At 36.0% G+C, this 27,068-nt stretch overlaps 1 protein-coding gene across 1 annotated transcript in view; it reads left to right on the top strand.

Moving 5' to 3' along the window:
• Positions 1 to 26,747, top strand: part of MEOX2 (mesenchyme homeobox 2) — a 53,764-nt gene extending 27,017 nt beyond the window's left edge. Inside the window, exons 2-3 of the mRNA XM_033081450.1 lie at positions 11,895 to 12,067; positions 25,438 to 26,747. Of these exons, the coding sequence (XP_032937341.1) occupies positions 11,895 to 12,067; positions 25,438 to 25,662 (398 nt within the window). The 3' untranslated portion in view covers positions 25,663 to 26,747. The remainder of the gene's footprint in view (positions 1 to 11,894; positions 12,068 to 25,437) is intronic.
• Positions 26,748 to 27,068: the final 321 nt, after the last annotated feature.

Here is a 27,068-nt window from a genome sequence, read left to right as displayed (position 1 = left end):
GTTGAACACTTTAAATAGCTGGACAGCAAGCAGATTAATCCTAAACGTGCTGTGCTGCTAAGGAGCTCTAAGCAGAACAGTGGGTAAGAGAGGGAATGAAGTTGTTCAACACTTTAGAGCTGCCTCTTGACACTTTGTCATGCAACAGACAGTTGAGATCAGATGGTTCAGGTTTTGTTTTGCATCAACAGAAAGTATCAGCTGGTATTTTGCAGGGGTGGATATTAAAAGCAAACAGTCCCTTGTTCGTAGGTGTCCCCTTCACCTCCAGATCCTGAGCAGCAAAAGCAAGAGGCTTCAGGGTGGTTATCAATGTGTAACAAGAGATTGGAAATGGTCTTTCAAAGACACACAATTTTAAGATAAGATGCCTTTGATAAAAATAGTGTACTATCTTATAATTTTATTCAGTTGGGTGAAATTTCAGTGATGGAATAGTTTAAAAGTAGATGAAATGAATTTTTTTGTTGAAGGGAGTAACGCCCCAGGGCTAGTGCCTAACTGCTATAACTCCTTTTTTTTCTTGTAAAGGGTTCAGACTTTTATTCCTCTTGAGGCAAATTTATCTACCTCCCCTCCTCACCCTTTTAGCATGGGCAAATGCAGCATGCATTACTGTTGCATGAAGTCCAGCTCTGGAATTGCTGTTTACCAGTATACATACTGGGATTTCATTGTTAGATGGTACTCCTACATCCTGCAAGTAGGTATGCTAATAATTTTATTTTCATTTTTTCCCCTGTTTCTGGGATCTGATTACCTCAAATATTGTGTCTACTCTTACTGCAGAGATCCAACCCTATATTATATTATGGATGGGAAGAAGAGCAAAGAAGTATAACATGAATTTTAATTTCCTAGAGAGATGTAGTTCAACACTTATCAAAGTCAAAAGGCAGGCCAATATGTTACCTCCAGCTGCCAATCATTACTGGACGTAACAACTGATCACATGAGAGAATTTGGGTACTGATTTGAAATGTTTTAATTGTACAATTAAATAACCTCTTAATTTGGTTTTGGTATTACAGCTTCTAGGATGAGGAAAATAACTTATACCTATCCAACCTTTATCTCCAATACTCATGAATACTTTTTAATTTTCTTACCCCAGTAGAGGTAGGTATTTAAAATGAGCTTTTTTAAAGAGAGGATTGTAAAAAATATATAGGATTTACATGGCTTTAACATGTCAGAATATTTCATTAGCACAGTACTTTGCCAGGAAGGCCTTTATTCACCAGCTTGTAGGCAGCAAGCTGTGAGAAGTGAGTGATGGAAGAGTCAGGGCCTATTATTTAACATTTGTTTGCCAAATGGTCTCCCTGATTGGACAAAACAAAAGTTTTGGAAGTTTTTACTTTTGTATGAGTTTAGTGATCACAGAAATACTTTGAATTACTGACAAGGGGTGTGAAATAAAGCTGGAGAAAAAAATTACCTTTTCATTCCAATAAAATACTGTGGACACGAGGTTTAATTATTGGGTGCTTTTGGATTGTGGGGGTTTATTTTCCTCTTTTTTTTAGCATATTTCTTCTCAATGGGCTCGCTTGAGACCAGAACTTTATGTACACACTGACATATTTGCACAACCAGTCTCTTGTTACTACATCTTCTGAACAAGAGATTAGGACTTTGTAGGGAATATCAACTCCTTTGGAAATAGCAGTCAATTTTTAAAAGAAGGTTTATAATTTTCAGTTACTGTAGCTTTAGTCTCACTATAGTATAAAAAAGGGAACAGTACAAATATGGCATCAATGTTTGCCAAAAGCTGTACTTGAAGTAACTTCTCCTTTTGGACATATAGTATTTTTTTGCACACTAATCTTATAAGATAGGAAGGCCTCAAAAAAATTATGAAAGTTGAAGGGTTTTTAAATTCTACTCTGCCAAAACTTTCATTTATGAATCACAGTCTTTAATGATATAAGTTGATTGTTAGCAATCAAGAAAAAATAGTCATCAAAAAGCACTCCCAGACTGTAAAATATATAGCAAAATATGTCTAGAAAAAACCTTAAACCTGCATTATTAGCTGGACTTTATTTCTTTTACAGATTTATTTTCTTCACCCAATACACTCTTTAGAGAAGTATTTTGGGTTTTCAGTTTAATAAGGTGAGCATTTTTCCATCCTTAACAATTGTACTATAGGTTGAAAAAGAAATTGTTAGCATCAAACATGACAAATCCTTTGGGTGCTTTTAATGAATTCTGCCATTTATGATAATTGTTTGAGAAAACTAAAAGAAAAGAAAATGTGACATCGTGCTAAATCGGGGAACTATTAGGGTAAGTCAAAACCATCTGATATTCAGAACTTCCAAAGCAGTCATTAGGAGGGTTTCTATATCATATTAACAGACAGTAATAGTTTTAAGTGAAAAATGAAACTTTCATGGTTGGCCTGAAAACCAATGGTATAAACAGCTAAAAAATCGAAAAAAAATTTATTTTACAACCTTTTTTATTTTGGCTTTCCCTGAAAGACAGGTAATTCCATTTAATTGTACGTAGGAAAGTACTTTTCACTGTTTTTCCAGTTTTATAGTTAGTGTTACACTTCAGCACAGTGTTGTAAAGTAAACTGTGAATGAAATAATAGAAGACACCCAGAAAAGCAATCCTGTTGGGTGTGAGAGAGAGTGTGTTGTGTGTGTTTTTCTGTTTTGAAAAAAGTCTGGATATCTGCTCAGGTAAGTTATGAGCACAGCTGGGCTTGTTTGCTTCATTTTAATGCTTTCTGAGGGATAATAAGATTTACAAAACATGTCACTAAAACACGTGCAGGCAAATACATTTGCACAGAAATCTGTATTTCTTAAAGATCCAGAGAGAGATTACATTTGTGCCTCATGCTGAAAGCTGTAATGCCACACTAGCAGAGCCATGTCCGCTAGGGACAGCCACTAAGGCAGAGAATGACCACATGGAATTGCTTGTGGGGGCTGTGACACTCATCAAGACTGTGAAATGGAAGGTGATTTGTGATCCTGCAGCTCTGCAAGTTGCTACATACACTTTAGAGGCCAGTTATGGGTGCTTAAAAAGGACAGGTTTTAGAAAGAGTAAAAATATTTCCAGCAGACTGAATTAAAAAAAAAATCGAGGAAGGGCACACTAACATAGGATTAACCAGAAATATTGGATGTTAGATTTTCTCCAGACACTGTTTTTTTCTGTCATATGTTCAACATACATAAAATTTTCACTACATCACTAAGGGGTCCCAAATAAATCTGTTTCGTGATGAATGGGAAAAAAAATTAGCCAGTGTAATACACGTGGAAGAATTACATTAAAAATACCACTGTGAAATGGCTTCCTGTTTCCTGTAGCAGCAAAATAATTCTTAGAAAGAGTTAAAGTGGAATTGTTGGTACCCATTTCTATTTTCCTTTGTGTAACTGTATCCTGAAGCTTTAAAAAGATGAGTGAGTTAGGCAATATGGAGCCCTCAAGAAACTGTATTAAACTGCTGTAAAGTGTTTCAACTTTTATTGCTAAGTATGGAAAACTAAAATCCTTGATTCTTTGGCTTATGCACAAAGTATTTTTTTTTTTGGTCAGACAGGAGGTTATGCCATTTCAATAAATTTTTTTTAAAAGGCAAACTTAGAAGTCAGCATTTTTTTGACTGTAAGTTCTGCCTGTATATTTTGAAAAAATACATATGAAAGCACCTAAGAAAATATTCTTCTTTATACAACTCAAGATTTTTCATGATCCTACACAAAGTAAAATGGTACTTATAATTGAGAGCAAAATCAGCTCTGATACCCTTGTGGTTGAGATTCCACTGAAAATCTTGAGCTTCTCCAGTTTGCTCACTGTAATTTGGAGAACTTGGGCTATCCTCAGAGACTGACCCAGATGGCACACTCTTTTCTAGGTCACTTTCTCTAGTGAAGGTACATACCGTGGCACAATGATGTACTTGCAAGTCCTGCAAGAATTACTAGAGATTCTGGCTTTTATCTTTTTCTAATGTAAGGTCTTATGTGTGAGGCAGAAGTGGAGGCAATGGCACTGCCTATCTCTAGCACACCACCTATGGAAAAAAGAGCTCTAGGCTGTAAATTTGGTGAAGTCTGTAATCAAATGACACCTTGGTTTCTACAAATTATGGATAATATGAATAAGGTGTAAAAAAAATGGAAGCCTATTTGCTTACAGGTAAAACACATTTGTTTATTAGAAGTATATTTGGAATTTCACAATGCAGATTTATTACGGTGGTAGCAGAAAATTAAATAATTGACATATTTCCATTGAGTAATTAAGTAACCACATTAAAAATGTTTTACTCACTGATTCAAAGAATAATATCCACAAGGTCTTCACTTTCCAAGCAACAGAATTATTGTCAAGTGCTGACTGCCATTTGGGAAGCAAACATGGCTAGTTTTGCCATTGGCATGTACTGCTGCTTAAATATAAGAGACTTTTAATGCCAGTGTGAAAGCACATAAAACTAATGGTCATTTATATAAAGAAGTTAATATATAAAAAACGATTTGCAAAATGCATAGCTTGATGTATGTTCCCATCCTGCTGTGATTTGGATTCTAATACACTAACAGTGTCTGTCTGTCTTTACCCAGTAGAAAAAAAAAAAATCTATTTTTATTATGTTTAAATTCTAGGTAGCACATTCAGGAAACATACTGGTATATTTTGGCATATTACTGGTGACTTTCTTAGGAGCAAGTCATTGCAATATTTTTTTCAATTCTTTACTCGCATCTCAATTTTTGCTGGCAATATCTTTAGCTAGATGTGTAGGATTTTATGTCATATAAAGAGGAGCAGAGCAACCACAACTATATTTTGCTTAAAGAGGCAAATCTACATATACTTGAGAGAAAGCACTTACTCAAAAAGCTTACTGGTCAAAGGACTAAATGATCCATAGTGCATTTTTTATCGCTGAAGGTTTTATTTTTTTATTTGTTTTTTTTTTCAGATATGAGTTATATATGGCTTTTTGTTAAACCTGAGTCCCAAGACACTGTTTAGTATTTTTGGCAGGACAAGGGTTTCTGATTTGCAAAACTAAAATAATTTTAGGAGATAAGACTTGTTGAGAGGGAATTATCTAAGTAAGTTCTGTGTGTCTTTACACTATTTTCTCTCCTCAAGCAATCATTTTCCTACAGTTTGTAGTGCTTTAGATCTTTCAAATACCATCTTGGCAGAGAAGATCTATTTTCTTTAGTATTTTAATGCAATAATGTAGCACCAAAAGAAATATTTTAGTGCCTACTTGGAGTTCTGATACAGCTTCTCTCCAGGGAAGAACTTTCATCAGAATTATGAGAACAATGATGACTGAGGTAGGCACAGTGTTTGGAGTGGGTTTGGTTACTCTTCCTTTTATTCTCTTCCTCTTATTGGAAAGAGTCTCTGTGGGAGATGTCTAGGAGGTGAGACTCAAAAAAAGGAGAAATTATATAAACTTCTGTCTCAACTAGTGTTTTCTTAACTTGTTGATCTTTGTTCTAAGAGGCTTCTGTATGGAAAATCTTTTGGTTTAATTTTATAGGTTACATTTTACTCTGGAAGATTCACTCCCAGTCATTGGGGAGATGGTCCTGGCAAGTCTCAACATCATTTAGTGAAGCTCCTCTACACGAAAGCAAGTTATAAAATGTGTTTGGTAAAAAGGAAAAAAAACCCAGCATGTGTTATTTGATGCTGCATGTAAGAGATGGATCTGCAGAATGTATCTGCAAATGGGAATTGTCAATCCCTGTAGATAAAATGCTATATTAAAATGCAGCCTGTAAAGTTATTTTCAAAAAACCCCTCTATCTCCTTTCCTATAATAAGCTGTGATTATACACACACTTTGGACAGAGAGTAGTGTCTTCCATATGAAGATCTACTCACTAGGGTAATTACTCATACAAGAGAGATATCTTGTTTTCCATATCTGCATAGTTTTGAAGAATCAGTAACCTGTACATGCTATATAGCTAGAAGGAAAAAAAATATCTTTTTAAGCAGAGGTCTCTTCAAGAACCTGAAGCATTAGCTGTTACAGTGCTATGAATCAATGTTTCCGATACTGTAGTAGAATTCCTAGACTTTTACTTTCAGAAGGCAATAATAACAAATTGTTGGCAGCAACAGCTAGTAGGTAATGGTTTAGGACAGTATATAGTGTGTTTCAGAATACCCACAGCTTTTGCTGTGCCAGGTCAGTGTTTTTTTTGGGTGTGGATATGAGGCTGTTTTAAATTGTTAATTGTCACAGACTGTTAGAAAGCATTAACTCAATAAGCAAACAGAAGTTTGCTTTCATTAGAATGAAAAGAAGGATTCATGTAGTTTTGATATTGTACTTGTGCTACTGTGCAGTTTTGCCACTTGCACATGCATAGCTGTGAATTATGGAGATGATGATGTTGTTTGTTCCAATATTTAGTGAATTGCACCTCCAGAAATATTTTTAATGACATTCTCAAAAGAGGCACTCGACTGAAGGTGCTCAGTGATTTGGAAGTATACTTTTTCACTAGGAAAAATCTTTTAAGAACATTCACTAGGAAAAATCTTTTAAGAACATTACTTAAATGACTGTGAGGAGAAGGAAAAATATAAAACAAAAATAGATTAAGAAAGTCTGCAACATTTGGTGCAAATAAGTGCATCAAAGTAAACATAGATATGTAGACTCATGTTTTTTTCTTTTGTACAAAGATTGTACACAAAAGTAAGGAGTAAGGATTTAACTTGTGATCCTGCAAAGCATAGATCAGTGCTTTGCTTACAGCGTAAGTTTTCATATTAATTCTGAGCAACTTTGAATTGAAAATTTAGAAAAGTCATATAAAAACTTCATAATATTCCATGTTAAATGTAAAAAATATCTGAAAGCAGCTATTTTCTGGATAAATCTTGCTCTCACATGTAGTTTCTGGCAAAAAAAATAGAAGCCATATGGAGACCTTTGTGCCATCTCCTTGCTACTTTTCTCTTACTGCGTGTTGCTCATATCTCAAAAGAAAAAAGAAAAGTAAGCAGGCATTTTGAATTGAATCACATATCATTATTGTGTTCGATTGATTTCTGGAAGCTTTTGTTACATATTCGTTATTTAAACAAATGTCAAAGATTTATGTTTGGAAGAAATATTCTTTCGTACATTAAACTACTCAGAGTAGCAAGATTTTTGCTTTTATTACTTTGCATAGATTGCTTCATTTTAAAGCAGATACCTGTGCAGTAGTTTTATGGAGCACTTGATCATCATTAAAAGGAAGATATGCAATTAGGAATATTTAATTTATCCAATTTCTCTATAAATTAATAGTGAAATAAATTTAGAAATAGTTTGCTAATACTAGGGACTTTTCAAGGGTAATTGTTGGAAACTGTTAGTGAAAGTTGAAAACTTGAATACTGAACAATGAATGTAAAATTCTTACGGCCTTTTTGTCACAAATCGTTAGTGGTTATTGCCTCTACTCACTCTCCATGTGGATGTCAGGATCTGAAAACCTTCTGTTACTACCAATAGAGCACTAGCAATCTGATTTCTTTTTGAAAAATTTTGACTGGGGATTTACATTACTGGTATTAACTCAAGGTTCACATCTGCCTGAGAAATGAAGTTATGTCAGCTGTTGAACTAATCCAAGAAAAAAGTAGGTGCTTCTTACACATTTTACCCTTGATTCTGATCTTACCTGGTTACCAGATCTTTGTAGCATAGATATCTCCACCAGTCTCTTTCCATGTTCTGTGATCAGTCTTTTTCTTTTTTCCCCTAAGCATGTATCAGAAGTAAAAACATCACAATTATCATTGTTCATATTCTACATAGGAGTTTGATCCTGTGTTTGTTTGGCATGCTTCAGCTGTAAATGTAGAGAGAAGGAAATAGGAACTCTGGTGGGATAATACAAATGTTGGGATTAAGAACAGACCCTTGCTTAAAGTAAAGCAGAAGTAGCTTTGGAGGGTGGGGAATAGTGTGATTAGGAACGATCTTTTAAAAATAAATCTTGAGCTGTTATTAAACTTGGCAAAAATCTAAGTCTTCAAAGATTTGTGGAACAAACATTTATAACTCTGCATGTCTTTCCAAATGGTACCTTCTTACATCAGTTACCAACAAGCATTTTTGTCTAACAAGAGATATTAAAGAGGCTGCCTGGAGTTTTTGAAAAGTGATAAAAACAGTTCTAAGAAAAGGCATGACCTGCATCCCTCAAAGCAGTGTTTAACTGCCTACATTACTTGACATCCAAAGAACAAAGGTTTCCAAAAGAGAGACTGATAAGGTACAAATACCTGCATGTAGGCTGCATCTTCTGAAAGTTTGCCAGAATTTGTCTGGCAGGAGGCGGAAGACAGACAATGTAGATTACTGTATTTTTCATCAAGTGGTTTGTACCATCTGTATGTATTTTATGTGTGCCTTTTGAGAGGCAAGTAGTCTAACTGAGTTCCCCCTAGGCTTTGTTCTCTGCCTCTACACCTACCACTTGGCATAAGATGTAGCCAGTAGAAGAAAAGTAAGGTTCTTGGGACCTTTTTCTTGCCTTAGTTGCAACAGCTGCGAAACAGATGTAGGCTGACGTGAGCTCTGCCAAGAATCTCCTCCAAGTCTCCCACCCATTTTCCACCAAAGAGAAGCTAGTCAGGTGATATGAACAGTCGTGAAGGTCAGAAAGAGATGGGAGTTTCCAATCTTGGCTTTTTAGAGACTGTTAAAAAAACAACTGATTAGTAAACCTAGATTTTTTCTCTTTGGAAATTAAAACAACCTCAAATTTTAAAACTTAAATTCCAAGTGGTATGACATCAATAGGACATAAAGGCAACCTGTATATGAACCAGAGAATCACTGCAGAGAGCAGGTCAGATGACAGCAAGAGGCTCAGGATCACCTAACTAGTATGTATACTAGTATGTATAGTCTTTTTATAGATATATTTTCAATATCTCAAATGCATTAAGCAACATACCATTGTTTTGCCATATTTTTGTTGAAAAACATTTCCTGGGACTCCAGTTGCCCTGTTGCATTAACTTCAGCATTGAGAGGGAATCAGCCTTCTGTACCTGTCCCAGGTTTCTGTGTACCTCTCCAGCTTCTGCTTTCAGTAGTGTTTGAATATGCTATGTGGTTTTTTGTGTATTTCAACTATTACAAATCAAACCAATGATATTCTCAAAATCAAATAAAACCCTGCAACTTTTCCACTGTCAGTCTGCTGTTGGAATCTGACTGCGAGCAAAACTGGCTGTCAGACATTTAGAATCTAGCCTTTAGTTAAAGGTAGTATCGAGCGATGGAAGAAATGTGTAAACAACCAATTGTCCAAAAATGCTTATATTTGCACAGGATCTGTGTGAGTTAACGTTGATAGCAGTTCTGAATCCTCTCTGTTGTCAAAGGTGATAGGCATATGCTATTTATGGAGTTATATTTTCCTTTCCTTATCCCAGTATTCCTCCCCTTCCCTTTTCAGTATCCCAAGAACCATTGGCTCTGAATGTTATGAAAAACCATTTGCTGCTGTACAGCAAAGCCATTTTCCTCATGGAACTATCTGCTTGCACAAATTGTTCATGTTACAAGTCTCAGCCACTTACAGAGATCAGTGTCTTCCTGGGAGACATTTGGGTGGGTACTCCTCAAGGTTTTCCCTTCAAATATTCACAATAGAAGTAGCTACCAAGATTTTATATATTTGACTCATCTTTTTGTTGTGTTTCCAGACTTATGTCTTCATTTCCGGTATTTAATTTTCAATATGGTATCAGTGTCATATGTAGGTACATTACTTTCATTTAAGGACACAATATCTAGTCTGGAAAGTAGCAAGCCATGGATCTTTCTTACAGCAAGTACTGACATGGGACGACTTCTTGGCTCACAGCCTCATACAGGCACAGAATGACCAGGACAGTTATAAGAGGACTTTAGAAATTACTTGCATTAAATTAATTTCTCTGTCATGGTGCTGATAAGGACTATGCACACCCATCCACTTTCAAACCTATATGAAACACATCTGGCATAAAAACAGTACGCCAAAATGGCAAGAATAATGATTGATGTATCTTTCTTCAGTGATTCAATGGAATGGGGATATATGGGTTTAAGTAATTAAATTAAGGTGGTCTACTAATATTTGGACCTTATAATGGGATGACAGACAAGGAAAGCCAAAGGAAAAAAACAACTTGTATGTTCCTGAAACAGAAAAACATGGAGAGAAGTTACAGTAACTCTAGTTTACCTACTAGTATAAAGGAAGAAATGTGAATTTCTAGATGTAAGGTGGTTTTGAATTATCAAGTTTTCTGTGTTGAGTTTGGAAATGGACCCTGGCCCCACACTATTGTCAATGGACCTACCATCTAATGTGGTCCTGCCCTAGGAAATCCCCACTCCACTTGTGGCTGAACAACTCCCAAGTCCACTCAACAGCTTTGGTGGATACTTTCAGTGATTCAGCCAGCACTGCACTTCACATTTGAAGCAAAGGTCTGTGTGTCATGTCAGCAAAAGTAGAGGTTTGGTGATATGCAGCCGTTAACTTTAAAACATTTAAAATTAATGACTATAGCATTGAGTCAAGCATGAACAGTACTTATAAAAACACCCCAAAGTTCCCTTCCAAGTAAAAGAGTGCTTAATAAAAAGTGAAAACATTCTTATACCTTTATAAAATGTAGATTTGAAACCAGAGTCACTGGCCAGTTGGACAGGCCCAGGCATGCGGATGATTCATCTGACACAGAGTCCCAGGGAGTGATTTTTTGTGAGCCAGTTCATTTGGATGTTGATACATGTTTCTATTTAAATCAGCAGCTGAAGTGTGAATTAATCTGTGACATTTTTTAAGACGGTTAGTGAGGCCAGAATTTGACTAATGATGCTCATACTGATGTCCTGCTAATTTTGGATTTATAGGTGTTGTATCATACCCAGACTTACACGTCTGGTCTTTCTTCTTGTTCTTGTTCTTGTTCTTCTTCTTCTTCTTGTTCTTCTTCTTCTTCTTCTTCTTCTTCTTCTAAATCTTCTTCTTCTTCTTCTTTCCTTCTTTTTTTCTTTCTGCTCTCTTTCTTTTTTTTTCCTTATTGTTTGAACATTCATGTATTTAAACTGACTTCACTGACACCAATAGAATGACTGTCACTGAGTTACTGAGTTCAGTAGTTTGGGTCAGGACCAAATATACCTGTTTCTGAGAACAAAAAGACGAAATTTTCAGCAAAGCTTCTTTGATTGCGGCCAAAGTATTCCTTAGGTAATGAGCTTCAAATGTCCTATACTGACACCAGCTGTGCCAGAAAGTTCCTACCTGCACCATAGCATGAGTAGGAAAAGATCCCATGGGACATGCTCACCAACTTCTTTTTGACATGTGTTCAATTTCCTATACTTTCTCTGTTAGCTTTCCCTGAAAGTGTGACTGGACTAAACCTTAAAGTATCTGCTGTAAAACAACTTTGGCTTAAGGTATTAGTGAAATGATAGGAGGGATTCTTGAAGTATTACTCATTATAGAGTAATCAAATGATACATATCCTGTACTGGTTGGATGCACTGAGAGTTGCCAACAGTGAGAAGGAATTGAAGCTTAGCAGAAATTCTTCAGAGAATTGTAAGAAAATGAAACACTGCAAGGTTTTAAGCTAAAGTTTGATGTGTGTGAATGGAAACAGCAGGTGAAGTCTGCCAGAATTACTTCTGCTTTCCTGATTTACAGTGAAGGATCCATAGGAATTAAAGCAAGGGTGTGTTTCAGAGAGAAGAAAGTTTCAAGAATGCAACTTTAGCTTGTCATTGTCCTGAGGCTTGTTTTCTATTTAGCTGTTCACTTGTCATTACAACCAGTTTTGCTTTTTTTTTTTTTCAGATTCCCAAGAAGGAAACTACAAGACAGAGGTCAACAGTAAACCCAGGAAGGAAAGGACAGCTTTCACCAAGGAGCAAATCAGAGAGCTAGAAGCAGAATTTGCTCATCATAACTATTTGACCAGGCTGAGACGATATGAGATAGCAGTAAACCTTGACCTCACTGAAAGACAGGTACTGATGAAAAATAATGGACTTTAATACCTGCCCATTATGTACCAGTGATTAGTAGCTCCTCACAGTAAAGCTCCTGTTTATAATGCTAATATTTATGTTGATACATCAGATTGAATGTTCCTAGCAAAATTATATACATTTATTATCTCTCTTCTACGAAAGTAATTGATACTTTTATAGGTACCACTTACAGATTAATTTCATCTGTCAGGCAGAGATGGAAGATAAAGGCATGAGTAATAGATCTGTTAGATGGGTGCACATCTTCTCTAATCTGTCCACACTGATGTCAGTGAAGAAGGGGTAGGTCCCAAACATTGTATGCGCTAGTAGTTGGTTTGCCTACGTGTAGCAAATATGAGCATCTTGGTTCAGTCTATTTAGTATATGCAGCGGCCATTAATGCAGAGTTTCTGAACATCCTGTTTCCAGATGGCAGCAAAAATGGGAACGCCAGCAAAACTGGGATACAGGCATTTTAAACCCCTTTGTCTTACCCTGCTCTGTGAAAGCAGAGGAGATGATGGAATTTCTTATCACTGTTATTGGTTTCCTGCTCACCAAACCCTGGTCCAGGAAACACTTCTGCATGTGCTTAAGTTTCATCATGCATGTTGTCACATTGATTTCTAATGGAAATATCCATGTTACACATGCATTAAAGTGTTTCAGGATCTCATCTCTATATACTAAATAGGTAGTGAAGTCAGATTTCAAATAATAATTACATCAATGTACACATTTTGAAAATGTGTTTTAGTAATGAAGTTTAGAATACTGGCCTCAAGTACACAAAATCTGATCAAATATTTCATACAGTTTTGATGTTAAAATGGAAATCTTGTTCACTGACAGACAGTCATTCTTTTTCAGGAATCAATATGAGACTGAGGGATTGCTTTAGATGCAATCAGTATGGGGATGATGTAGTCAAAAGTAGGCATCAAAATAGCAAAATTATTTGTGAAGTCTACATATAAGAAGATTTGCAATCTTCTTGAGTTTTATCAACACCTACTATAGGTATATATATCAAATCCTGCAAAAATCCAGCCTTTTTTTAAAAAAAAGGACACATGTTTACTAACAAAAGCAAATGAAGAGCTTTTTGCTTTGAAAGCTTCTAGAGAATGGCTGTACCTTCGAACTTTTCAAGAAAAACACAGCAATTTCTTGTTGGATTTGACCACATCGGCAGGTTTCACTGGGGTAATTTTCAGTTACAGTAATTTCATGATTATAAGCCGCACCATTTTGACTAAAATTTTGGTCTGAACCCGAAGTGTGCTTATAATCAGGTGCGGCTTATATATGGACAAAGAACAAAAAGCTGCTGTTTTAGTTTGGAGGACAGGTGTCTGCTGAGAAAGGCAGGAGCTTCTCTTTGAAATGGAGAATGTAAACCCCCTCCCTCCAAATTATTATAATTTTGAAATCAAGGGGCTTTCAGGCAAAAATATGGAAATTAGGAATAACAGTTCTTTTCTAGGGAAATTAAAATAGAAATACAGTACTACAAAGAAACAAACTCCAAACCCTGACAAAGTCAGGGTACAACCTGACACCCTGTCAGGCAGGGTGTTGGGAGCAGTCCCATTAAATGGTGGCTGCATCCTCCTGCAGTGACAGATGTGGTTCAGTTGAAGCAGTGCTCCTGTACAAGGTGCAGTTTCCCTCCGGAGGTCCAGTGGTGATGTGGAGAAATCCAGTTTTCCTCTGGAGTTCAGTGGAGAAAGGGACTCCCTTAGTGTCCCAAAACCTCTGTTTTTATCTTGGTAAGAAATGTTGGGCTCTTCCCCCTTGGCTGGAGCAACTTCCAATGGGATGCAGTAATTTTATCAGTCACACAGTGGGACTCAATGGGTCATTAGCAGAAAATGACTCGCTGGAGGGAGGATGGGGTGTGAAAAGATAAAGAACAATGCCCTGCCTGGTTTCAATGGATGTCCCATTAGCAGAGTATCTGCCGTTGAGATAAGGATCACTGCCCCCACCCTCAACAGATGGTGATAGAACAGATGCTTTTTATCACACTCTGTATTGTAAGCTGTAACCTGCGGCTTATAATCAGGTGCGGCTTATATATGGACAAAGAACAAAAAGTTGCTGAAACCCAGAAGTGCGTCTTATACTTAGTGTGGCTTATAATCGTGAAATTACTGTACTTAAGTATGGTAGCTGTGTTTGTGAAGCAAACCATTTTGTAGCAAACAATGGATAAAATTTATCCTTTTTTTATTTTCACTGCATATTCATACCTGACTTTGACAGCTAAGGGGAGAAGGAATGAATTTTTGTCTTGCTGACAAAGGTAGAGTTAACATGAAATTGAACAAAGATAAATAAATTTTAAAAAATATCTGCTGGCCAATTTGACAGGAATCAGTCGGCTGGATATATCCCGATATTTAATAATGGTGATTTTGGCCTAGAATTTATGTGTTCTCCGTCGTAAATTCTATATTCTTTTCTTTAGAGACCATGTTGAGTAGGACAACTAAATTAAGAGACAGTCCACTATCCTAAAGGAAATCTAAAAAACCTTTAGCATACTAAAAGGGACAGATAAATATCAAATATTATTTCTGGCAGAGAAAAGGCAGCCCTTTTTTTACATAAGTACAGAGAATTTATTTAAATCATGGCAGTACTTGCTGTTCTCCAGCTGTCACAAAGCATCAGTTTTAAGCATTCTGCTGATTATTGTGACAATTTCTATAGAATTTTCATTAGTCTATTTAATTATGTAATCTAATCTGTCTCTGCTTCCCCAGATTATCACAGAGTGACAACTGAATCCTAGAGATAACTCCCTTCCTTCCTTCATGCCTTCCTTCCTGCCTTCCTGTTTAACACCACCTCAGAAAAGGAAAGCATTAATATTTTTATTTTTATAGAATCCAGTGCTCTATCTTCCCACAGTAAAATGGTCTGAGAAAAGGAGAAGAAACAAAAAAAAGCATAAAAAACTGTATTGTTAATAAAAAAATGAAATCTGAGGTGAAATTCTGGACATATTTTTCAGTTTCTGAATCATACTAAGCCAAGTAATATTGTAAAGCAAAAATGTCTCTTTTAAACCAAATATATTGCTTTGATAGAAAAATGGTGTAAATAGCATGGATCTAGGTATGGGTTTCCATGGTATATGGGAGACTTCAGAAGCAGAATGACATAAATCAAAAGACTTGGCTCTTCTTGCATACTTGTTTTACATCAGCATTCCTCCAGTGACTTCAAAATGTACTTCAGGGTGAGCGTGGTGTGACATTAATATTTCTTTTCTCTCCAGTTAAGAGAGGGAACTCTCCTTCAAGACCTGTCTTTCTGTAATTACCAAATTTAATCATTACTCTTGAGTGAGATAAAAGCATTTATTTTCATTCTTACTAATGTTATTACTTTTTGTAAACTAGCTGCCCCTGCAGAGATCATATTTAATACCTGCCTTAAGCAGGTGCAAAAAAATTATCTAAAATATGTTGATGGAATTATCCATCATGCCCCCCCTTTCCTGTGAGGTAGCATTTTTGGAAAACTGCTGTTTGTGAAACTGTTTTTCTTTAGTGTTTTTCCCCAAAGTTGCATTGCAGAAAATGCAATAGTTGATAGTTCCTTCATTTGACAGCAGTAGTAGTAGTAGTTCCTTTGTTTGAAGTAAGTAAACAAGTTCCTTTGTTTGAAGTAAACACACAAGTGATAGCCTTGATCATTTCACATGCTGTAGACCTCTTGGTGTTGGGAGATTTCTTGATCTCTCACGAAACACTGAATTTGCATGCAGAGAATTGAAACTTTCTTGAGATAGTACAATGGCAAAAAAGTAGCAGTGGCTATTGGGTGAACTAATGTATCTGCTTGGAAAATAGATTTGAGAGCAGACCTAACCCCTGATGGAATTATTTGTTTAGTATTATCTTTTCCCTAGGATTTTAGAAAAATGACAAGTGCATTATTCAAAGACAGAAGAACAACAATATAATCTGTGGAAAGTATTGTTGGGTCACCCTAAAGCTACGACTTTCAGTCATTTCCCAAGATGTGCGATAAATCATGGAGCCTATTATCTTAAAAAATCTCTATCTTCCTCTTGACTGTAGTGATAATTTCTACCATACGCCACAGATTAAAAGAGACACTGACCAACTAACACTTCATAATTACCTTTCTGCCATTTAAACAAGCTGTAGAAAAAGACATATGTCTAACCATATTTTAAAAGCTATATAAGGGTATTAAAGTTTTCTGCAGTCATCAAAGTAAGGCTTCATTCAACTTTTGAAATAACTTACAAGATCAGTTCAAACATAAATGACTCATGGAAGACCATTTCACAAAAAATAATAATGAAAAAAACCCCAAAAAACGCTAACAACATGTGGCTCAGGAGAAGGAAGTAATCCTATGACTCCCTAAAAAGGAAACCTGAGTTACAAGACAGGAGGATGAAATTAAGTAAGTGCCTCAATTGCCTAAATATTAAGAGTGCACTTTGAGAGTATTATAAGCACATCTGGTGGTAGGATGACTCTATTATGGTATTGTAAGAATTCCAAAAATATAGGTACATGTAGTTCTTGCTCCCTCTCCTATAGAGTGCACTCACAATCCCAGATCAGGCAACAGTTAATAATTTTCAGCTGGCAGGCCTCTATTATATTTTGAAGAGCTAGTTAGACTAAGAACTATCTGAGTTCCCTAGATATTTGTAACGTTGACAAGCGCATTCTTGGCTTTTTTGTACCTCCAGATAAACTTGGAGAAGGTTCCATGCAGACTTTTTAATATCTCACTGTGGGATGAGGGGAGGAAGCAGCTGCAGTGGGGTATCAGAGGAGTGGCAAAATGGACATTTTTATGGAGCTGATCCTGCCAAATATAGAAAGAGTAGGAGATTTTTCCATCTCACAAGATCTTTTAGCATGGAGCTAATCAAAAGAGTAATGTTGCAGTTCTTCAGGCTAGCTAAGGTTACCGGAATAAACAATCCAAATATGTAAAGCTGCAGTTTGCCAGCATAAACGGAAAATCCCACCTAGCCAGATTAAATTCTGCTGATGGCAAAGAGAGGTTTATCTATTCCCAACTTTAATTTCCAATATCTGCCTAGAAGCTACTAATAACTTATGAAAGGCCTAAAGCCATTGATTTTGTATAAGCAAAGGACAGCATTTTGTCCAAGTGAAGAATGCTTTTGTATCAAGTGTTTGACTTCCATGCATGTGGTATCAACATGGAGTGAGTCACAAAGAAAGAAGCTTTGTGATGCCTTTTTCTGCTAGAAATAGAAACAAGCAGCACAATTATTTAAGTTATACTTTGGTATAGTACCATAACCCACAATGTAACACTGTATTGTTAAAACCATGCAAATACTACATGAAGTTTATTTTACCATTAGAGAATTTTTCTCCAGACCTGATTACCTCAACGTTTCATCAAAAGTGACTTGATTAAAATACTTGTCAGCATTACAAAGATCCAGGGAGATTAATCACTGCATTTCAGACTTTTCTGGTAAGGTAAGAGTGGCTTCACTTGGTCACCCAGGCAAGAAAACAGGGAGTTCAATATTCCTCCATCACATGTTTGTTCTGCACAGCCTCTGGAAGTGTAAATATCTCTTCATGGATTACATGGCACAACTGGTTTTCTACTTTAGGAAGCTAATTTTCTGAGGTTAGGTGGTGAATATTTTCAAACAAAAATCAAACAAAATCAAACTGCATTGATAGGACAGGCTTGACCATATCTGTCTGTCATGCTGTCACATCTTTGAAAGACAGCTGCTCATTCCTTACTTCCATGTGTTAAGCACACTCTATCCACACTATAATAATGAGTCTGTGTGGCTTGAAATCCTTTAGATTTTTTGTTTATTTAAAGTAACACTTTTAATAAAATAAAACTTTGGTATTTGTCTTGAGCAATATAAATACCAGCAGCAATAGTTACTGTGCTACCTCTGTTATTTCTCAGCAAAGAATGAAGCTAGAAAACTGAGGTTATAATTACTGCATAATTTTGAATTGTACAATAATTCTTTTTAAAAATCACAGGGCAAAAATTCAATCAGCATATTTAATTTTCAGTATTGATTGAAATTCAAACAAGCAATTCGTATGCAAAGATCCAAGAACTTCAAGCTGTGAATGGACCCTACACCTGCAGAGAAACCCTGTGAGGTTCTGGGTGGGGCGAAATCTCTGTCTGTGCCAAGAAGCATGTGTGATATAGACAGGAATATTAGCAGCTCATATAACTGCTTTTACAAAGTGTGGGAGGCACTGCCATTACCTACCCCTGCTCTTTCTTAGACTCAAGTTGAGAAAGATGTGGCTTCTTCTGTCACCTGTTTAGGGAGAGAAGAGCTTTTAAATTAGTCATTTGTAGTCACTTTAAGAAATAGAAGAAATCAGCAGAGAACAAATTATTTTGGAGAGTTAAAAACTAACATGTAGAATAAAGGAGATTTTTTAATGCAGGCCATTGAGAAATGTTGATCTGTGCAAAATGGGTGCAAAGTGATGCACATCACAATTTTTTTATCACAGAGTAAAATACTCTGTATGTGAGTAATTCATGGAGGTAAATGCCTACACAAAGAGAAAGTTTAGCTAAAGGTCATCTTCCCCACAAATAAGTTTTCCACCATTTGTTTGTTTTGTAGATTTGGAATCACACAATCATAGATTGATAGAATTGTTTGGTTTAGAGTATCTTAAAGATCATCTAATTCCAATTGCCCTGCCATAGGCAGGGAACATTTCACTTAGACCCACTAGACCAAGTTGCTCAGTCCTCATCCATTCCAGTCTTGAACACTTGCAGGGATGGAGAGTTCACAACCTCTCTGGGCAACTTCACCCCCATAGTAGAGAATTTTTTCCTAATATCTAATCTAAACCTACCCTCCTTTATCTTAAAACCATTCCCCCTTGTCCTATCACTATATGACCTTACCAAAAGTCTCTCTCTGTCCTTGTAAACCCCCTTTAGGTGCTATACACATGTAAAGAAATGGAAAGTAGGCTTTTAAAAATGTATTACAGGAGAATAAGGTAGAAGGAGTTTTAGGAGCAGCCCCACAATTGCCTTTGCCTTTAACCAAAAAAAGGAAAGACTAATTATACAAAAAAATATGTCCTTTCATTATGTAAAACAAGTAAGTAGGAGGAAGGTACCTGAAATAGTGTACATCTCTCTGCTTAAGATATGTTAACTGCAGAATCTACTTCAGAGAGGTTTTGATTCAGGAGGATTAGCTGTTTGATCCTGAAATCAATTTTGAAGACCACTGGTAGAGAAGGTGACTGTTCTTTGGGTGGAGTAGAGGGACATAAACTGAGTGCTCCCAAAGACTTCTGAAACTGGAATGAAATAGTGCTATCACTGCTGTCCTCTGAAATATAATGTCTATTCCATCCCTGTTTAAACGTGGGAGGTAGAAAGGAGAATGCATCACCTAAGCAGTACCAAAATCTCAACTGACTTTTATGTAACGATAAACCAGAACTCACTCCTACACCTTCCTGGGTGCCAAAAGCTCCAGCTGTCCTTTGTGCACCTGCCAAAACCTCCCCTTTTTCTCAACAGCTGCTGCAAAGTACTTGAACACATTCAGTGCAAAGTTCTGTAATGTAACACGGAGCAGATCATTTTAAATAAGTGAGCAAGTGACTTAAGTAATTTTAATCACAAGGTTCTGGTACCACTCATTAATTTCCAAAGATAAGTCAATTTTCCTCAAGTGATGGATTTTGGAAATATTTTATAATAACTAAGAAGATATTTAATACTAAGATTTATTTAAACTAGTTTTAATCTCTAAAATATATTTGAGATTTTTATAAGAATTTCTTTGGACTAGAAAATGGAATTCCTTCCATTCATATTCCATGAACACTTATATTTATTCATAGGTTGTACATTTCTATTTACTTCTATAGGTTTCTGAATAAACTATGATCAAAATACTATCTCTATACATGCAAAAAAGTCAAGCTTCAGCTGTGTAACCAGGGATTTCTGTAAATTTCAGGAGTTTGACTTTCCTTAAAACTTGGCAGCATAAACATACTATCTAAAAATAACAGGAATGTTTTCAAGGCCAAAGAAAGTTTAAAAGTAAACCTCTTTTTTTTTGTAGTTTCAAAAACTCGGGGCTATTTATTGTTATTCATATGTTTGTCTGTATTAAAGGAAAGTAAATTGAAATATTTAAAAATAAAAAAAGCAAAAGAAAACGGACAGTAGCTGACCGAAGCAAAATGCTTTAAAGGGTTGGTGCTCTGGTCTTCATGACATATCATTTAGGCATATTAAAACGGAATTTAGACACTGACTGCAAAGAGTCTTGTTTAGATATATGGATCCCTTGAAACAAAAGACCAATTACAACTGGCATGGCACATTGTTTCTAATTTTTAAGGCTCTCTAGATAACAGGCCTCAAATTTTAATCTTGTTTGGGACTCATGCCACTAAATCATGGAACAGAAAACCTGATTTTTGGAAAGAATTTTTCATTTCCAGAAAAATAGTTTTTTTAAAGAGAAAGTATTTTTTATTAAAAGAAGAAAGGGAGCAGATAATGCAACTAAGGTAGTTTGAATTCAGTCATTAATTTTTTCAGTCAATTATTCTTAAAGTTAACATGACTGAAAGGCTCTGCCGAAGAAGCATTAAATCAGAAGTTCAGGAGATATTTACATTTTTAATCAAAAGGATTTATTGAGGTCCACATCAGGAAGTTATATTAAAGATACACAGCATAGCACATCGTGTGGCCCTTAAGACTACTAAGGACCTATACATCATAAGTATGAAATAATTATTTTGGCAATGTAGACACTAACAATGTCAACCTCCTTGTTTTGACTCCCCTCCTATGATTCCTACAGAGCAGACTTTAAACCAAATTGGTCACAGCAAAAGCATTTATCTTGTACATCAGGAGATATGCGATGAGAAATAGTTTACTCGTATCTTAAGTAACAGTCTAATCATCAGATGTGGAGATGCAGATGCTAAACAACTTGTTGACTAAGGGAAAAGAAACAGGGCTTTCGTGCCAGTAAGCAGATGTGCTCAATAGACTGGCTCATAAGCAGTGATTCAGAAACAGCTGTTAATGCTACCATCATCTTTAATATAGCTCATTTCCCGCCACTTCCTTTGTTTTCTGTGCATACATATGCTTGCTCTATACAGTCAAATTGTGCTAGTCAAAGGGTGGAGAAGAGGGAGTGCATTTCAGTAAACAGTAGGCAATCAGGACCTGATTCTGGGAGGTGGTGAGCACTCTCAGACCATTTTAGAGCTAAATAAGTCTTGAAAAATAGCATTAAAAATTTTGTAAATCTTATTAAGTTTTTCACAGTAGATCTTTAAGCTTCTTTAAAGGATATAAATTTTTGCAAAAGTTGTAAATGTCACTACTAGTTCTTTCACTGGGGGAATTTTCAAATTTTTTTCAAGTTTATCTCAATAAGGATTTTTTTCTCTCTCCTTTTATTTCTATTTTAATTTTTTTTAATTTTTCTTTCAGTCATTCAGTCACTCTCTGTCACTCTTGATCTATTCTATTCTATTCTATTCTATTCTGATCTATTCTATTCTATTCTATTCTATTCTATTCTATTCTATTCTATTCTATTCTGTTTCTTTTATTTTCTATCTTCTTTCTTTGTCCTCTCTCCCTTATGTTTCTCAGGGTGTTTTGATTCATGTTTTATGCAAGACCTGAAAGATTTAAATGAGTTGTGCATTTGAAAAGCATGTTTTTCCATGAACCAAGATAAACTGAGGCTCTGAATTACATCACACAAAGTTTGCTTCACTTCCTTTCCATTACTAAAATACCGATGGATCACATATCAGTAACAATTATACCCTTTAAAACTGACCCTTCAGCTCCAAAGGAAGTTCAGAATGCCAATATCTAAATTTGATTTCTAGAGGAAATAACAAGTGAAGTACCTGTCTCATATTATTAGCACATGAGCATTAAAGTCTTCATTTAGAGTCTATTGAGATTTATAAAAAAACCTCACTTAGACATTAGTGTATTTTGGATCAAATCAAAAGTGGACTTCAATACTTCATGATGGAGAGCATGAAGAAATATATATTACAAATATTTTTATATATATAATATATTTCCTTATATAAGAACCCTGCTGTACATTAACACAGCAAATGGCATCAAAATAAACTCACAATATTTTCAATTATAAACTTTATTATAAATGACTTCTGTCTTTTGATGCTAATCTTTAACATACCAAAAAGGCAATTACTTATTTTATAAGTAAATCAGATGCAGTTTATTTAAAGTAATGAACAAAAAATCCTCTTTTTCCTCCTTTTAAACATTGTTACATATTATCTTTATGGGAAGGCTATATGTCTGTCAGTAGTATATTTCCTCCTACAAGATTGTCAGGGTTGCTCTCTTCCTTCTACACTCAAGAGAGTGCATGCAAAGATAGCTGGAGTAATTTCAGCCCAGCTTTCCCCAAGTGCCGTGTTTCCCATACAATGGGTCGCATGCAGACACAGCATTGCATGCTGGACCCTTGGAGGAATATGCAAATATATCTTGTGCTTATTCCTGAAAAGGGAAGTCATCATCCCTTAACTGATTTATATGGATACAATATGCAGATGCTGACCTCTACTAACCCCTGGTGGAGGCACTTTAAGGCATGATCTGAGGGTAGGTGATCTGAATGAAGAAGCACTTCCCAGCCTGGATTCAGTTATTCATTACCTGGAACCTGGTGCCAATCTTTTGGGTTTAAAGCTAAGGGAGTCAAACTCTCTCGAGTCTGCTGTTGTGAAGTGGCCTGAATTATAACAAGCAGAACCAAAGTGTATGGTGATGAAAAATGAAAACCAGAATTATTTATTAAATTACAGCAGAGAACAGTAAAAAAAATGTCAGCTCAGCAGATGTGAGAATTAGTTTTGCCTGACAGAACAGAAATGAGCACCTGTAACAGAAGCCAGGCAGTCATCATCTTGCTCACTCCTGTCCCATCCAGGACAGTGTCTGACTGGTCATAGGAGTATTAACTTCAGTTTCCCAAGTATCCACAAAGGAACTGACCACATCCAGAAGGCCTGGATGTCTCCTGTTCCACTAAGTTAAAGTAGGTTGCATCGTTGCATCCGGGCCGTGCACTGAAACTTTTTCTTCAAATACATCATTGTCATTTTTCTCGAAACCATGTTTTCTATGCATTGTTATTCTGTTCTAGGCTCTGAGTGCTGTGAATTATTCTGTGAATGTTCAGGGACACAAAAATATCCAGAGAATTGCTTGGGCCTTTTAACAATTATTCCAATCCTGTAATTTCTTTTTACCAAAGAAAATTCTCTTGGTCCTTATTTCATAAGGAGTGTGATAATATCCTGTGATAATGGGTCCAATCCAAAGTGTGTTATTGTTGAGGCTTAGATAATTTCAGTTATATCTACTGCACTATCTGGCACAAGTAGAGCAGTGCCTTTTGCAATGGAGACTACACTGTTTAAAAAAAAAAAAAAAAAAGGAAACAAAATAACATTATCACTTCTGCCAGAAAGCTGCCAATGCTGTACCCTTTCAAAGACGCTGTTTCCAGACACTTTTGATACTAGCCCTGAGTATTGTAATTTCCAACATCACAGCGTCCAGTAATAAATACTTTCCTTTTACACTTACTTCACTTTGCAAGCTAGATTTTTTTGGCTCCGATGAGTTGACTAGAGGAAAAGATGTGTTGTATGTTAAGGCTCTTAACTAACCTGGAATCATTTTGCTCTGTTCTCAAGTGATTTGCTTTAACAACTCACTTTGGCTTTAACAGGAGTATAGAGTATTAAAAAAAATAAATAACCTCTCTTCCTTCCTGTATACCTATACAAAGGTAGTGACGCTATCTGTCAGTTCAATTGTAGTGTAATTTTAATGTAAAATTCAAAGCGATAGTAAAGGTTAAAAACTGTGAGGTTTCCTGGATGTGTAAGACAGATTCAGCAAAACAGCATTTTTGTGGCTCTATTACTCATGTTGTACAATATATCCTGCTGTGCCTGTTTGCTTGCTCATTCTTTTAAAACTCTGAAACACATTCTGCTAAACACTGCATAGGATATACCAGCATTGCAAGCTTTCTTGTTTTTTTTCCAAGTTAAATGTTACAGGCATTGTTTATTTTTCTGTGGAACTTTCATCTGAAGAGCTGCACACACACACACACACACACACACACACACACACGAGATTTTTCAGCAATATTAACTCTAAATGAAACAAACAGAACAATATTCTATTCATACTGTTCTCAGTGATAGTACTTGAAGCTGATCTGAAATCAGCCTTTAATCTGGTCTGATATATTTGACAGCTGCTATGCACATCTTTTTATTTCTTTACTTTTCTTTTGGCTATTGAAAAATATTGTGGTTTGCAGTGCAAATAATTTAGGTTTACTTTTCCCTCATGTATTTCCATACAGAGATGGGGAGGAGGGGAAATGAGTTTCAGCTGGAATAAAATCTTGGGGTCTAATGTGACTTAAACACAGATACATTTTTACTTCTTCCATGCTATGAATTTCTTTTTCATTCATATCTGAAACTATTTGCTAATTTTGACTCAAGTTTATAAATGCCTTGCCTTCTGACTTTGGGGGTATTTATTTGTCAAAAAAATTTGATCAAGGTCTATGATTAAATGTAGTAGAATAAAGGATCAGTTGACTAGAATAATTTGAATACATTTGTTAAATAGACAGGGAAGTATTAAGCTCTTATAGCAAGAAATGGTCTTTCAGATATTTCAGCAAGTTAAAAAAAGGCACATTTAAGGCGCAGCACCTGAAACTCATCACCAGCTTACAAAAACAAAGCAGAAAGCAATGCCAACTTTTCAGGCAAGTCACTTTGCAGGGTAACTACTCTCTGATGAAGGGTTCTCTGTTACTCTTAATGTATGTTCTTTTGCACAGTCCCTTGATGGGAAACATTGTGCCTTTGTTTCCCCGACAAATGGCATTAATGTGTTTTTCAAGAGTATGTGATCTTTTTAATGTTTTCTAAAGGGATCAGAGATGTTCCTACTGTCTGTAGCAGATAGCCCAAGCTGTCTTCTTAGAGTAACCCCTTTTCCACCCTTGCAGTCATTATCCCCAGTGTTCACATCCCATCCAAAACTGAATTGTCTGATTTTCAAGGAAAGCTTGCAGAGCTCTTTACCATCCAGACAGAGAGACACATTAGAAAAACACAATCCCCAAGTGCTGCACTATAGGTAGAAATTTCATTTTTGCCTTCAGTGACCCTGTCTTTATTTTCTCGTTTTTTCTTTCTTCTGGGAAGGTAAAAGTTTGGTTCCAGAACAGACGGATGAAGTGGAAGCGTGTAAAAGGGGGCCAGCAAGGGGCAGCAGCCCGGGAGAAGGAACTGGTGAATGTGAAAAAGGGCACGCTGCTCCCCTCCGAGCTCTCCGGCATTGGCGCAGCCGGGCTCCAGCACACGGGGGACTCACTAGCCAACGATGACAGCCACGACAGCGACCACAGCTCTGAGCACGCACACTTATGATACATAGAGAGTGCCCCAGCTCCATTCTCAGGAAAGATGCTTTGCTGGCAAGCCTTACACAGGCATCGTTTACTTATGCAAGTGACTCTGGCAGTGATCTTTAAAGTTGTTGCGGAAAATTCAGGCTTATTTTGTCTGCTTTTCTCGATCCTTAGATGGTTTACAGTAAGTGCCATGTCTTAAAGGTGCCTCAAGAGTGGAGAAGTGGAAGACAAACTTACTTTGAACATTCCAGATTGTTTGTCGTTTTTATGACAGCGGGCAGGTATTTTTGCTTAAGCTTGCACTGAAAATTACATTGCTCTCAAAAGACGTTATATTCCGAAAACCACAGTGCCACAAAATCACTATCTAGTGGATAAGAAATGTATTTTAACTCTGTATATATTTACCTTACAGCATTTTCCTGTCTTCACTAATTTTTAGCAATGCATTCATATTAGCTGATGGCAATAGTCACTCATGACAATAAATGGCTTTTTGTCTCTATATCTTTGTTTTGTTTTTCCAAAGACATACAATACATGCAGATACTTTTGTTCAAGTAGAGAACAATACAATAGTGTCTGCTAGGACACATCCTTGTATGACAGACAAAACAAACCTTATGTTGCATTTACTATCAACTGCTGCTAATAGGGTATTATTAAATTTACCTAGCTCCTCAATTCTTCCTATCTTATAACTGCAAAAAGTGATTTTTATGATCATAAGGATAGTCCAGTAACCTGCCAAAAATGTCATGTTCCACTCATGCTCAGTGGAAACTTTCCAAAGATTATTAATTTCTACTTTGTCATAATTGAGTACATTGATAAATGCTGACACTGCAGAAATGTTGTTGCTTCTTGTTCAGTTTGCAAAAAAACAGCAGATAAATTGAAAGTTATTATCAACTGCTTATGTTGGTAGGAATCAAAATATGAAGGTAACTCTATATTGTGTCCCATGTGTAAAATCAAGACACATTTTCTGTTATAAGCTTTTGTGTACATACAGGCAAATACCAAACCCCAAAATTTAATGCAAACTATTGATTGTACTTTGTAAAGAAATATGTTTAATAAATAATCATTTTTAAATAACTCTGGTTTCTCTACAGTGATTTCATAGAACTCTAAAAGTGATTTTTGCCTTAGCAGCTCTGTCTCTTTTTATGTCTTTTGGAACTTCATCTGGGGACAACACAAAATTTTCAAATTCAGGCTTTTAATCTTGGATAAACCTTCTACCTTGATCCATTTGGGAAACACTTTCTTTTAGCAGGAAAAATTTAACTAGCAGCTAATGATGTCTTTAGCCAAAACCAACAAGAGTCTGTTCAACCATGTTTCCAGATTTAGAGCAAATGTAAAGGGTTATTTTGCAGAAGCTTGTTGAATTGACTGAAAGGGAATAAATATAAG

The sequence above is a fragment of the Catharus ustulatus genome, chromosome 1, assembly GCF_009819885.2.
Source record: "Catharus ustulatus isolate bCatUst1 chromosome 1, bCatUst1.pri.v2, whole genome shotgun sequence".
In the NCBI taxonomy this organism is placed as follows: Eukaryota; Metazoa; Chordata; class Aves; order Passeriformes; family Turdidae; genus Catharus; species Catharus ustulatus.
The sequence above is the reverse complement of the archived record's forward strand: the minus strand, read 5'-3'. Positions and strand labels throughout refer to the sequence as shown.